This window comes from Bombina bombina, chromosome 6 (assembly GCF_027579735.1).
Source record: "Bombina bombina isolate aBomBom1 chromosome 6, aBomBom1.pri, whole genome shotgun sequence".
NCBI lineage: Eukaryota > Metazoa > Chordata > Amphibia > Anura > Bombinatoridae > Bombina > Bombina bombina.
Genome location: NC_069504.1, coordinates 954,714,408 through 954,728,738, shown reverse-complemented (window position 1 = coordinate 954,728,738; position 14,331 = coordinate 954,714,408). Strand labels below are relative to the sequence as shown.

Genomic DNA, 14,331 nt, shown 5'->3' with positions numbered 1-14,331 from the left:
TTGTATCAGGTGGAGTCTATAGTTGTATTTGATGAGATTGCAGCAGAAGTAGTCGTGTTCTTCCGTTTTCTCACTACTGTGGACCATGCTGGACGCTGAGGTTTAGGTTATGTATTTTGCGGTGACAGGTTGTGGGGTGGTTGTTCAGATAAGGAAGGCAATGATGATTGGGAAATATTCAATAGTTTACAAAACTGTTCCATATTTACTGGATCTTTTGTAAATCACTACCTTATCACCCTTTATAACTTTGATGAAAAATGTAAAGCCCCATCTGTATGGGATTCCCAGATCTGTAAGCGAAAGTGTAAGATAGCGAGATTCCTTCTGTTTTGAGAGGTTAATTGGGCTAAGATCCTCTTATATTTGAATAAGGTCACAGTTCAATGTGAGAGGTGGTTTTTTTTTTCTTACTGCTTGGAAAATGTTTCTCCTTATCAGTGAACTTGCGGCATCTTAGAATATCTCTAGGGGATGCAGAGGTTGATGGCTTAGGCCACAGAGCTCTATGAGCTCTATCCAGGGAAATATGTGCTTCCTCTTCATTCCCCAGAAGGAATTGAAATCATTTTTGTTGATAAATTGGGAGCTGTGTTGGAGGATTAGCTTTAGGGATTTCTCTGATCCTTAAGTTTTATCTAGATCTTCCTTTTATCTAGATCTTCTTCTTGAGCTTGTAATTGTTTAATTGTGGCATTCTGCTGTTGTATTGACAGTGTTATCATGTCAGAGGAATTGGAGATGTATTCTGTTAGTTTTCTAGCTGGAGGACTCTGTGTCTCAGGTCATTAATACCTTTTTTAACTTCAACCAGGCCCTCTTTAATAGTTGACCAACCTGTGTCATAAAGGAGAAAAGATCCCCTTTAGTTGGGAGGGAGAGGAGGTCAGCCTTGGTGATAGGAGCATTATCTTTATTATCTCTGTGGACGTATAAGAGTCGGGGTAGTGGTTTTCTCTAGCGATTTGAAATATGTATTCATTTTCCCTCCTGGGTGGTTGAGACTTCTGTTAGCTGTGTCAGATTTTGATTCATTCTTAGATGTCATGGTGGTTGCAGATCTGCAACTGAACAGAGATTAGAAAGTATTAGAAATTAATTCTGATAACCCATTCTGGTTTTCATAACTATTTTACTAACTATAGGAGGTAAAGAATGAAGGTGGTATGGTTTGCAGCTTGTTGTGAAGGTATAGGACTTTTAACACCTCTATATATCAAGGAATCTTTTGGGACATATAGTACTAGTGGTCCATAAGAGTTACATACCACAACCATTCAATGATCCCTCTTTTGATTCCTGCTTGAGATAGTGGTTGTTAGTCACATACATATATGGATGCCTTCACATAACGTTGCCTCGCCATAAAATAATGAACCTCAATTAGCAGCCTACGTAGTGTGTAGTTAGGTTCTGTACGGATTGGAAGCAGGGAGCGGCAATGTGCTTTTTTTGTGCCTTACTCCTACTCACAGTGGTGATCTGAGCAGTAAGTATGGAGAAGGCCCCCACTTTAATTCTGTCTCATACAGGGTCGCTCCGGTTGTCATCGGAATCCCTCCTGACCCTCTGCTATTCACTTGTATTGAGGCTGTAGTTTAGTGCTGTGGTTAGGATTTTATCTCAACATTTTCATGCCCTAACGTAGAGTGTGCTATGAAGCTCTAAGATAATGCGGCCATACTAATCTTTTCCCCCCCCCCCCCTTCCAAATTACACTTTTGTTTTTTGGAAATACAATACAGACATCCAAACCTTCAAAAACTAATTTCAGAGAGGTGGCTTTACCAGCCACTGCACCGCCCCCCTAAAACTGCAACATCTTAATTTGGGGTTTGCAGGCTCCCAATGTGCATACACAGCTTAATAAATATATCCCTATGTGTTTCACCTTTGAAAAGCAATAGTCGCTTGTCAAGGACTGGTGAGTTAATTGGTCGCAGATAGCAGCAGACGTATATATCCACTAATCTGAAACAGGAGTGCAGCATGTGGACAACCTTATGTGTTTAACCCCTTTGCTGCGTTTAAGCACACTGCAAACAATAATAAAAAAAAATCTTTAAAAATGATTTAGCAAAATAATTTTATTTTTACACCAGTAAAGTCCCTTTAGGGACATGAATATGTTTTTTTCAAATGACAAAAATATGAAATACATTCTAATCTAATCTCTTTTTAGAAACCGCAAAAACTCAGCTGCTGCAGGCATGAAGGGTGCAGTGTGCAGAATGCCAGGAAAAGGGGATGGGTACAAATAGCAGCTGAGCTGTTACAAGTTTCCTATAACTTTCCTTTTGTTGTATACACCTCTGAGGCTGATTCACTAAGTGGCCCCCTGGCACTATAGGTAACCGGCTTCACTCTTTACCACATTGGCTGCTGATTTTAAGATCATAGCACTCACTACGAATACAACAAAAAAAAAGTCCTCTAGCACCACATCAGCCAACGCACCGGCACACTTACCGCTTCCCTTGTTTTCCTTGGCGTGAGAGCTGCAGCTCGGTCCCTCTGTGATTATCTGTCAGTGACCTTCCTATCCCGGCACAGCCGAGTTTCTGGGATACGGTATTTAATTTGTGGGCGTCAGGGAGCTGCTATTTCAATGTGTGATACTCCCAGAACATCCGGGAGAGTTGGGATGTCTGACAATACAATTTTATTTTCTATTGTAAGTACAATTCTTTTTTTGGAATTACAATTCCAGAATGTGTCAAAACACTGTAAAAAATAAATATAGTTCCCATTTTGCTAACGTGTGATGTCATAGCAAGTCAGTTCAGTAGTTTGCCTGGGAACTAGTTACTCTTTTGCTTTCAATATTAAACGTGGAGAAATGGCTGACAATCCCAGCACATTAACATCTCAGGTAAAAAAAAATTAAAGGGATATGAAACCCAAATGTTTTCTTTCATGATTCAGATAGAGCATGCACATTTTAAGCAGCTTTCTAATTTAATCCTATTATTAATTTTTCTTCATTCTCTTGGTATCTTTTTTTAAAAGCAGGAATGTAAGCTTAGGAGCTGGCCCATTTTTGGTTTAGAACCCTGGGTAGCGCTTGCTGATTGATAGCTACATTTAGCCACCAATCAGCAAGCGCTACCCAAGTGCTGAACCAAAAATGGGCCTGTGACCTCTGCAATAACACCCCCAAAAAATGGTAGTCTAGGTTGTTTACATGTAATCTGATTTTTTTCAAACATCCCATGGTTCCCTATTGAGTTTGCAGTGTTAACATTTGTACAACTGGATTAAATAATATTTGAACTAAAAAAAACATATACAATTTAAAGCTATAGATCTAACTGGCTTCATTTACACTGTATCAAATGCATTTGTTGCACAATAACACTCTAGTGATAGTTGGCTATGTGCAACTGCCATTCCTTATTGGCTCACCAGCCATGTTCTGCCTATGAGCTGCAATACTCTCAAGGTGGAATTTAGCTGTGTATTTAACCCCCTTTTTTAAAGGTGAAACTTATAGTAAGCTTGAGTTAGTGGTGCAAAAATAACAATCTAACGTAATTTTTTTAAAAACAGCTTTTATTATTATTATTAAAAAAATGTATCCTATGTATTCTTTTTAAACATAGCACCAAAAGCTATCCTTGATTATTTTGTATTACACGGGTGTCTCTGTTAATTAAACAATGCATCTTCATGCCAGGATTTTGACATTGCCGGCCAGTATGACCCAATGATTCCTGATGCGGAGTGTCTGAAGATTGTGCACGAGATACTGAGTGAGCTGCAGCTGGGAGAGTTTCTCATTAAGGTAAATGCTGATCTTGAAGTGCAATCACATTAAGTGTAAGGAAATTAAATACATGTAGCATGGTTTGCATCCTCTGCAGTTTCAGAGAAATATCCAAATTAATCTTAAGTGTAAGTTTGTTTGACACTTTCACCCCAGCAGAACTCATTCTCTAAACTTTTAAGTGTTTTTACCTTTTTTTCCGATCCGTGATGTGGCATGAAATAAACTTCTTAAAATCCGCTCTTCTTTAACTCCATGGTTAGATCAGTCATAGACTTCATAGTCTTTATACAATATCATTATTGGCGCAGCAATAATACCTGGAGTTACAAATTTAAGTTCAATATAGAACCGGGTTCTTAAAACTACTGGTCGGAACCCATTGCTGGGTCGCAACACCATGTTTACTGGGTGGCGACTTGTATGTTTGTTGTAGGAGAGTGTGCAGTGTGTGTGTTTATATTAGAGTGCGTGGTGTATGTGTGCATTGTATGAGAGTGTCTGTGGATGTTGTATTGTATGAAAGTGTGTATGATAGTGTGTGGGTGTGAGTTGTATGAAAGTATGTGTGGTGAAAGTGTTGTGAAAGGTAATAACAAACTCTCATACAACACAAACAAGTCTGACTAAAATCTGGTATAAGCCCACATTTCAGTCACATTGGCAAAAATTGCACCTGTCTTGTATATTATTTTCAGAACAAAGCATAAAAACAGGGTCGCAAAGGTATGTGGTACTATTCTACTGGGTCTTGGGGCGGAAAAGTTTGCAGAACCCTTGTATAGAATAGGAACTGATATAAATGCTTTATCAAAATAGAGTTGTCAGTCAGCACATGGTTTTCAAATCCAGTTTTCATTAAAAAGACTTTAAAGACTTGTTAAAGGTATTTTAAAACATATTTTTCTGACTTTGCTTAAAAAAATGGTTAAATACATATTTATGGAGACTTGAGTCGTTCCACCAATAGAGCTGTTGGGGTTTATCTTTGTCAGTCAGTGAGCAATGAGGACTCATATACTAGTTGTGCACAAACCTGCTAGCTTTAGTATCAATTTAAAGGGACACTGAACCCAAAATTTTTCGTTTGTGATTCAGATTGAGCATGAAATTTTAAGCAACTTTCTAATTTACTCCTATTATCAAATTTTCTTCATTCTCTTGGTATCTTTATTTGAAATGCAAGAATGTAAGTTTAGATGCCGGCCCATTTTTGGTGAACAACCTGGGTTGTCCTTGCTGATTGGTGGATAAATTCATCCACCAATAAAAAAGTGCTGTCCAGAGTATTGAAACAAAAAAAAAGCTTAGATGCCTTCTTTTTCAAATAATGATAGCAAGAGAACAAAGAAAAATTGATAATAGGAGTAAATTAGAAAGTTGCTTAAAATTGCATGCTCTTTCTGAATTACAAAAGAAAAAAATTGGGTTCAGTGTCCCTTTAAACATCCTTAACCCCTTAATGACAACTGACGTACCAGGTACGTCATGCAAAAACTAACAGTTAATGACAATGGACGTACCTGGTACGTCAGTTGTCTAACAGAGTGCTGGAAGCGATCACAAATGCTTCCAGCAGCTCTGAGGGTATTGCAGTGGTGCCTCGATATGGAGGCATCCTGCAATACCACTTTACAAGCCTCCGATGCAGAGAGAGCCACTCTGTGGCCCTCTCTGCACCGGTAGATGGTGACAGTGTCCGCCGGGTGTGAGGGTGCGCGTGCATGTGCGCGTGCACGGGGCACGCGTGCGTGTGCGCGTGCACGTGCACCCATTAGCCACACTGACACCAATGAATGAGGGCAGAAAGGGGGGAAAAAAAAAGGGAATTTTTTTTAAATATAAAAGGATCTGGGAGGGGGTGGGGGTATTGTGGGGGGCTGCTATACTACAGAAATAGTTTTCTTCTGTTAAGTGTGATCAGTCCACGGGTCATCATTACTTCTGGGATATTAACTGCTCCCCTACAGGAAGTGCAAGAGGATTCACCCAGCAGAGCTGCATATAGCTCCTCCCCTCTACGTCACTCCCAGTCATTCTCTTGCACCCAGCAACTAGATAGGTCGTGTGAGAGGACTATGGTGATTATACTTAGTTTTATATCTTCAATCAAAAGTTTGTTATTTTAAAATAGCACCGGAGTGTGTTATTACCTCTCTGGCAGAGTTTGAGGAAGAATCTACCAGAGTTTTGCTATGATTTTAGCCGGAGTAGTTAAGATCATATTGCTGTTCTCGGCCATCTGAGGAGTGAGGTAAACTTCAGATCAGGGGACAGCGGGCAGATGAATCTGCATAGAGGTATGTAGCAGTTTTTATTTTCTGACAATGGAATTGATGAGAAAATCCTGCCATACCGATATAATGTCATGTATGTATACTTTACACTTCAGTATTCTGGGAGAATGGTACTTCACTAGAATTACACTGTAAGAAAGACATAAAGCTGTTTAATAACTAGAGATTATGTTTAACGTTTTTGCTGGAATGTAAAATCGTTTTCATTTGCTGAGGTACTGAGTGAATAAATGTTTGGGCACCATTTTTCCACTTGGCAGTTGCTTAAATCTGTTTTTTCTGTCAGTTTCTGTTCTCCCTCACTGCTGTGTGTGTGGGGGAGGGGCGCTTTTACTATGCATCAAATATTTCAGTCAGCAACTCATTGTATTCCCTGCATGATCTGGTTCATCTCTACAGAGCTCAGGGGTCTTCAAAACTTATTTTGAGGGAGGTAATTTCTCTCAGCAGAGCTGTGAGAATTATAGTTTGACTGAAATAAAAACTTTTATTCTGTAATTTGTTTCCTGCTTTCAGAAATTGTTATCTTTGCTAATGGGATTAAACCTTTGCTAAAGTTGTGTTGTTTACAAGGATTGAGGCTATAACTGTTTCAATTTATTAATTTTTAACTGTCATAGATCTTCTGTACTTCTTAAAGGCACAGTACGTTTTAATATTATTCTATTTGAATTGTATTTCCAAGTTGCAAGTTTATTTGCTAGTGTGTTAAACATGTCTGATTCAGAAGATGATACCTGTGTCATTTGTTGCAATGCCAAAGTGGAGCCCAATAGAAATTTATGTACTAACTGTATTGATGCTACTTTAAATAAAAATCAATCTGTACAAATTGAACAAATTTCACCAAACAACGAGGGGAGAGTTATGCCGACTAACTCGCCTCACATGTCAGTACCTACATCTCCCGCTCAGAGGGAGGTGCGTGATATTGTAGCGCCGAGTACAGCTGGGCGGCCATTACAAATCACATTACAGGATATGGCTACTGTTATGACTGAAGTTTTGGCTAAATTACCAGAACTAAAAGGTAAGCGTGATCACTCGGGGGTGAGAACAGAGTGCGCTGATAATATTAGGGCCATGTCAGACACTGCGTCACAGGTGGCAGAACATGAGGACGGAGAACTTCATTCTGTGGGTGACGGTTCTGATCCAAACAGACTGGATTCAGATATTTCAAATTTTAAATTTAAACTGGAAAACCTCCGTGTATTACTAGGGGAGGTGTTAGCGGCTCTGAATGATTGTAACACAGTTGCAATACCAGAGAAAATGTGTAGGTTGGATAAATATTTTGCGGTACCGACGAGTACTGAGGTTTTTCCTATACCTAAGAGACTTACTGAAATTGTTACTAAGGAGTGGGATAGACCCGGTGTGCCGTTCTCACCCCCTCCGATATTTAGAAAAATGTTTCCAATAGACGCCACCACAAGGGACTTATGGCAAACGGTCCCTAAGGTGGAGGGAGCAGTTTCTACTTTAGCTAAGCGTACCACTATCCCGGTGGAGGATAGCTGTGCTTTTTCAGATCCAATGGATAAAAAGTTAGAGGGTTACCTTAAGAAAATGTTTGTTCAACAAGGTTTTATATTGCAACCCCTTGCATGCATTGCGCCGATCACGGCTGCAGCGGCATTCTGGATTGAGTCTCTGGAAGAGAACATTGGTTCAGCTACTCTGGACGACATTACGGACAGGCTTAGAGTCCTTAAACTAGCTAATTCATTCATTTCGGAGGCCGTAGTACATCTTACTAAACTTACGGCGAAGAATTCAGGATTCGCCATTCAGGCACGCAGGGCGCTGTGGCTAAAATCCTGGTCAGCTGATGTTACTTCTAAGTCTAAATTGCTTAATATACCTTTCAAAGGGCAGACCTTATTCGGGCCCGGGTTGAAAGAGATTATCGCTGACATTACAGGAGGTAAAGGCCATGCCCTGCCTCAGGACAAAGCCAAAGCCAAGACTAGACAGTCTAGTTTTCGTTCCTTTCGTAATTTCAAAGCAGGAGCAGCATCAACTTCCTCTGCACCAAAACAGGAAGGAGCTGTTGCTCGCTACAGACAAGGCTGGAAACCTAACCAGTCTTGGAACAAGGGCAAGCAGACTAGGAAACCTGCTGCTGCCCCCAAAACAGCATGAATTGAGGGCCCCCGATCCGGGATCGGATCTAGTGGGGGGCAGACTTTCTCTCTTCGCCCAGGCTTGGGCAAGAGATGTTCAGGATCCCTGGGCGCTAGAGATAATATCTCAGGGATACCTTCTGGACTTCAAATACTCTCCTCCAAGAGAGAGATTTCATCTGTCAAGATTGTCAACAATCCAGACAAAGAAAGAGGCTTTTCTACGCTGCGTACAAGAGCTCTTGTTAATGGGAGTAATCCATCCAGTTCCACGATCGGAACAGGGACAGGGGTTTTACTCAAATCTGTTTGTGGTTCCCAAAAAAGAGGGAACTTTCAGACCAATCCTGGACTTAAAGATCCTAAACAAATTCACAAAGATCATTACCGGTACCTAAGGTTTGCCTTCCTAGACAGGCATTACCAGTTTGTGGCTCTTCCATTCGGATTGGCTACAGCGCCAAGAATCTTCACAAAGGTTCTGGGTGCTCTTCTGGCGGTACTAAGATCGCGGGGAATCTCGGTAGCTCCATACCTAGACGACATTCTGATACAAGCTTCAAGCTTTCAAACTGCCAAATCTCATACAGAGTTAGTGCTGGCATTTCTAAGGTCACATGGATGGAAGGTGAACAAAAAGAAAAGTTCACTCGTTCCACTCACAAGAGTTCCCTTCCTGGGGACTCTTATAGATTCTGTAGAAATGAAGATTTACCTGACAGAGGACAGGCTATCAAGACTTCAAAGTGCTTGCCGCACTCTTCATTCCATTCAACACCCGTCAGTGGCTCAATGTATGGAGGTAATCGGCTTAATGGTAGCGGCAATGGACATAGTACCCTTTGCACGCTTACACCTCAGACCACTGCAACTGTGCATGCTAGGTCAGTGGAATGGGGATTACTCAGACTTATCCCCTTCTCTGAATCTGGATCAAGAGACCAGAAATTCTCTTCTATGGTGGCTTTCTCGGCCACACCTGTCCAGGGGGATGCCATTCAGCAGACCAGACTGGACAATTGTAACAACAGACGCCAGCCTTCTAGGTTGGGGTGCCGTCTGGAATTCCCTGAAGGCTCAGGGACTATGGAGTCAGGAGGAGAGTCTCCTGCCAATAAACATTCTGGAATTGAGAGCAGTTCTCAATGCCCTCCTGGCTTGGCCCCAGTTGACAACTCGGGGGTTCATCAGGTTTCAGTCGGACAACATCACGACTGTAGCTTACATCAACCATCAGGGAGGGACAAGAAGCTCCCTAGCTATGATGGAAGTATCAAAGATAATTCGCTGGGCAGAGTCTCACTCTTGCCACCTGTCAGCAATCCACATCCCAGGAGTGGAGAACTGGGAGGCGGATTTCTTAAGTCGTCAGACTTTTCATCCGGGGGAGTGGGAACTTCATCCGGAGGTCTTTGCCCAAATACTTCGACGTTGGGGCAAACCAGAGATAGATCTCATGGCGTCTCGACAGAACGCCAAGCTTCCTCGTTACGGGTCCAGATCCAGGGATCCAGGAGCAGTCCTGATAGATGCTCTGACAGCACCTTGGGACTTCAGGATGGCTTACGTGTTTCCACCCTTCCCGTTGCTTCCTCGATTGATAGCCAGAATCAAACAAGAGAGAGCATCAGTGATTCTAATAGCACCTGCGTGGCCACGCAGGACTTGGTATGCAGACCTGGTGGACATGTCATCCTGTCCGCCTTGGTCTCTACCTCTGAAACAGGACCTTCTGATACAGGGTCCCTTCAAACATCAAAATCTAACTTCTCTGAAGCTGACTGCTTGGAAATTGAACGCTTAATTTTATCAAGACGTGGGTTTTCTGAGTCAGTTATTAGTACCTTAATACAGACTAGGAAACCTGTTACCAGAAAGATTTACCATAAGATATGGCGTAAATACCTACATTGGTGTGAATCCAAAGGTTACTCTTGGAGTAAGGTTAGGATTCCTAGGATATTGTCTTTTCTACAAGAAGGTTTAGAAAAGGGTTTATCTGCTAGTTCATTAAAGGGACAGATCTCAGCTCTGTCCATTCTGTTACACAAACGTCTATCAGAAGTTCCTGACGTCCAGGCTTTTTGTCAGGCTTTGGCCAGGATTAAGCCTGTGTTTAAAACTGTTGCTCCACCATGGAGTTTAAACCTTGTTCTTAATGTTTTACAGGGCGTTCCGTTTGAACCCCTTCATTCCATTGATATAAAGTTGTTATCTTGGAAAGTTCTATTTTTAATGGCTATTTCCTCGGCTCGAAGAGTCTCTGAATTATCAGCCTTACATTGTGATTCTCCTTATTTGATTTTTCATTCGGATAAGGTAGTCCTGCGTACTAAACCTGGGTTCTTACCTAAGGTAGTTACTAACAGGAATATCAATCAAGAGATTGTTGTTCCTTCTTTATGCCCAAATCCTTCTTCAAAGAAGGAACGTCTTCTGCACAACCTGGATGTAGTCCGGGCTCTAAAATTTTACTTGCAGGCAACTAAGGAATTCCGACAAACGTCTTCTCTGTTTGTCATTTACTCTGGGCAGAGGAGAGGTCAAAAAGCTTCCGCTACCTCTCTTTCTTTTTGGCTTCGTAGCATAATTCGTTTATCTTATGAGACTGCTGGACAGCAGCCCCCTGAAAGAATTACAGCTCATTCTACTAGAGCTGTGGCTTCCACTTGGGCCTTCAAGAATGAGGCCTCTGTTGAACAGATTTGCAAGGCTGCAACTTGGTCTTCGCTTCATACTTTTTCCAAATTTTACAAATTTGACACCTTTGCTTCATCGGAGGCTATTTTTGGGAGAAAGGTTCTTCAGGCAGTGGTTCCTTCTGTATAAAGAGTCTGCCTATCCCTCCCGTCATCCGTGTACTTTTGCTTTGGTATTGGTATCCCAGAAGTAATGATGACCCGTGGACTGATCACACTTAACAGAAGAAAACATAATTTATGCTTACCTGATAAATTCCTTTCTTCTGTAGTGTGATCAGTCCACGGCCCGCCCTGTTTTTAAGGCAGGTAAATATTTTTTAATTTATACTCCAGTCACCACTTCACCCTTGGCTTTTCCTTTCTCGTTGGTCCTTGGTCGAATGACTGGGAGTGACGTAGAGGGGAGGAGCTATATGCAGCTCTGCTGGGTGAATCCTCTTGCACTTCCTGTAGGGGAGCAGTTAATATCCCAGAAGTAATGATGACCCGTGGACTGATCACACTACAGAAGAAAGGAATTTATCAGGTAAGCATAAATTATGTTTTTAAGTAAAAAATAAAATAAAAATACTTTTTGGGGGGGCTGCCAGTACCCAAGATGGCGGTAATTAGGTAGGGGAGAGGGTTAGAGGGCTGGAGGGGGGATCAGGGAGGTTGGGGCTAAGGCAGGGGTCCATCACAGCTAAAATATTTTATTATTTTTATTTAAAAAAAAAAAAAAAAAAAACTCTTTTATTTAGTACTGGCAGACTTTCTGCCAGTACTTAAGATGGCGGGAACAATTGTGGGGTGGGGGAGGGAAGAGAGCTGTTTGGGTGGGATCAGGGGGTGGGATGTGTCAGGTGGGAGGCTGATCTCTAAAATTAACCCTGCAAGCTCCTTGCCTCCTCCAGCGGGAGGAGGCAAAGGGCACCCCAGCAAAGCTGTTAAGTGTAACTTACCTTACCCATAATCCCCAGTCATTCTCTTTTCCTTTATCAATGGAGGATGTTGGAAGATATTTAATCCTTTTATGGGTTAATTTTCCCTGCAAGCAAGGATTAGGGGCTATGCTGTGTCCATGTCTGTAAGAGTAATGGTGGCTATTAGCAGTTAGAAAGCAGCAAGGTTGTCTTTGTTTTATTTCTAACATTATTGCTACTCCTTCAAAGAAAGCCAGGGTTGGTTACTCTGCTCTTACTTTTTCTTCAGGTCCCTGATAGAGAGTGGAGTGTCTATCATACCTAAGAAGCTGTTCCTGCCCTGCAGCTTGATCCACAGGTAAGTGCCTTTGCCTTCTAGGTACTGAAGGACAGCACTTTGGAGGTTAATTCCTCTTGTGGATCATCATCTAGGACATGTAATCTCCTTAAGGGGTTATCAGTGGGGCAGATTGGCAGGCACTGATGTGTGTGGAATTTAAGGGATTAAATTTTCCCCTTTCATAGAGAGACTGGCTGAAGGGTATTATATAAGGGATCAGAAGGAGGGTCTTTGACCTTTTATTTGACTTCCAGTGTTATTTTGACTAAAAGAAAGGGTTCCAATGCATACCAGTTACTTTTGTACTTTATCTGAGAGACAGAAATGTGCACCCTTTAGTGGCACAGTTTCTTTTCTGAGGTCCGGTCACGGGACCTCCGCTCTCTGCTCTTCCTTATTCTGAGCGGAGTGGAAGGCAGTGCGTGTGTCTTAGCGAGGACACAAAGGATCTCGTTTTGTTTCGGCTCTTCTATATTTTCTCTGTTTTCTCTGAAGCGTTCCAGGTCTGACAGCATTACGTTTCTGACAGTGGATTTATCTGCATGCGACTTCTCCCTGCATTTACCAGTACAACTCCAGTCCGATGTGGTAAGAGGTGTTAGGCATTTTTATTGATATAATCTGAGATAGATATATATTTCTCTGCATTATATTCTTTATTGGATTTTCCTGTCTTAAAGTGACATAACGGTTACTTTCTCTTAAAGTGACATACCGGTTATTTTTATTTCCTCAATTATTATTGGGAACTTTTCAACTTTTACATAGACCAAGACTCTGTTTCTCTGGATAAATGTTTATTATGTTTAGAGGCCCAAATTGTTTTGCCTATGCAATTTTGTTCCTCATGCTTAGCTAAGACTCTAAAATTCAAAGATAAATTACTCCCTTCTGAGCCAATTGTCCCAGGATAATGCTGTTCAGGATATGCCAAGCCTTAATGGTTTCACATGCAGTGCCCAGCGGTTCCTCTCAACCTCCTAGGGGTGTATATTTGCCAGGAGATTTTGCAGCTCAGATAAGTTCTGCGGTGTCTGCAGCTTTATCTGCTTTCCTTTCTTCGGGTAAGCGTAAGAGGAAATCTAGACATATTTCTGCAAGTAAGGTTTCTGAACCCTCTAAATCTGTGTTGGTCAACCTTTCCAAGATGTCTGATGAGGAAGATACTTCAGTTGCTTCTGAAGGTGAAATCTCAGACTCTGATACTATGGGGGGGGGAAATCTTGTGAATCTGAAGAAGTTAATTTTAGATTTGAGCTTGAACATCTCTGGTTACTACTGAAGGAGGTTCTAGGTACTTTGGATGACTATGAACCTTCGGTTGCTGTCAACCCTAAAAGTCTTCTAAACTTAACAGAGTTTATGATTCTCCCTCTTTTGAGGATGTTTTTCCTGTTCCAGACAAGATGTCTGATATTATAGCTCAGGAATGGGATAAGCCAGGGGTTCCTTTTTCCCCTTTCCCTGTTTTTCAAAAGATGTTTCCATTCGCGACTCATGGCGTACAGTGCCTAAGGTTGAAGGAGCTATCGCTGCTCTGGCTAAAATAACTACTATTCCTATAGAGGATAGTTGTGCTTTTAAGGATCCTATGGATAAGAAGCTAGAGGCTTACTTAAAAATGTACATGATGTACATCCATCAAAGATTACAGCGACAACCTTCGGCAAGTATTTCTACGGTTGCGGGTGCAGCATCTTATTGGTGCGATGCCCTGTCTGATCTGATATCAGAAGAGACTACGATTGAGAAGATCCAAGATGGGATCAAGTATCTTAAATTAGCCAATAGCTTTATCTGCAATGCCAAAATTCAGGTAATTAGACTGGGAGCTAAGATGTCTAGCTTCACTGTCCTAGCTTGCAGAGCTCTGTGGTTAAAATCTTGGTTGACTGATGTATCTTCAAAGACCAAGCTTTTGTCTTTACCTTATAAGGGTAAAAACCCTATTTGGTCCGGGTCTGGTTGAAATTATTTCAGAGATTACGGGTGGAAAGGGATCTTTCCTACCTCAAGAAAAGAAGAATAGACCTAAGGGTTGACAGACTTCGTTCCTTTCGCAACTTTAAAGGACAGAAGTCTTCCTCCTCTTCTTCCAAAACAGAACAATCCAGGTCCTCTTGGAAGTCCAGCCAGCCTTGGAATAAGGGAAAGCAAAACAGGAAGCCTTCCACTTATTTTAAATCAGCATGAAG

General features: G+C 41.6%; 1 protein-coding gene across 1 annotated transcript in view; it reads left to right on the top strand.

Moving 5' to 3' along the window:
• The window catches only part of LOC128663982 (histidine--tRNA ligase, cytoplasmic), a 354,313-nt gene that overhangs the window by 47,419 nt on the left and 292,563 nt on the right, over positions 1-14,331 (top strand). The window contains exon 7 of the mRNA XM_053718604.1: positions 3,677-3,784. Within this exon, the coding sequence (XP_053574579.1) occupies positions 3,677-3,784 (108 nt within the window). The remainder of the gene's footprint in view (positions 1-3,676; positions 3,785-14,331) is intronic.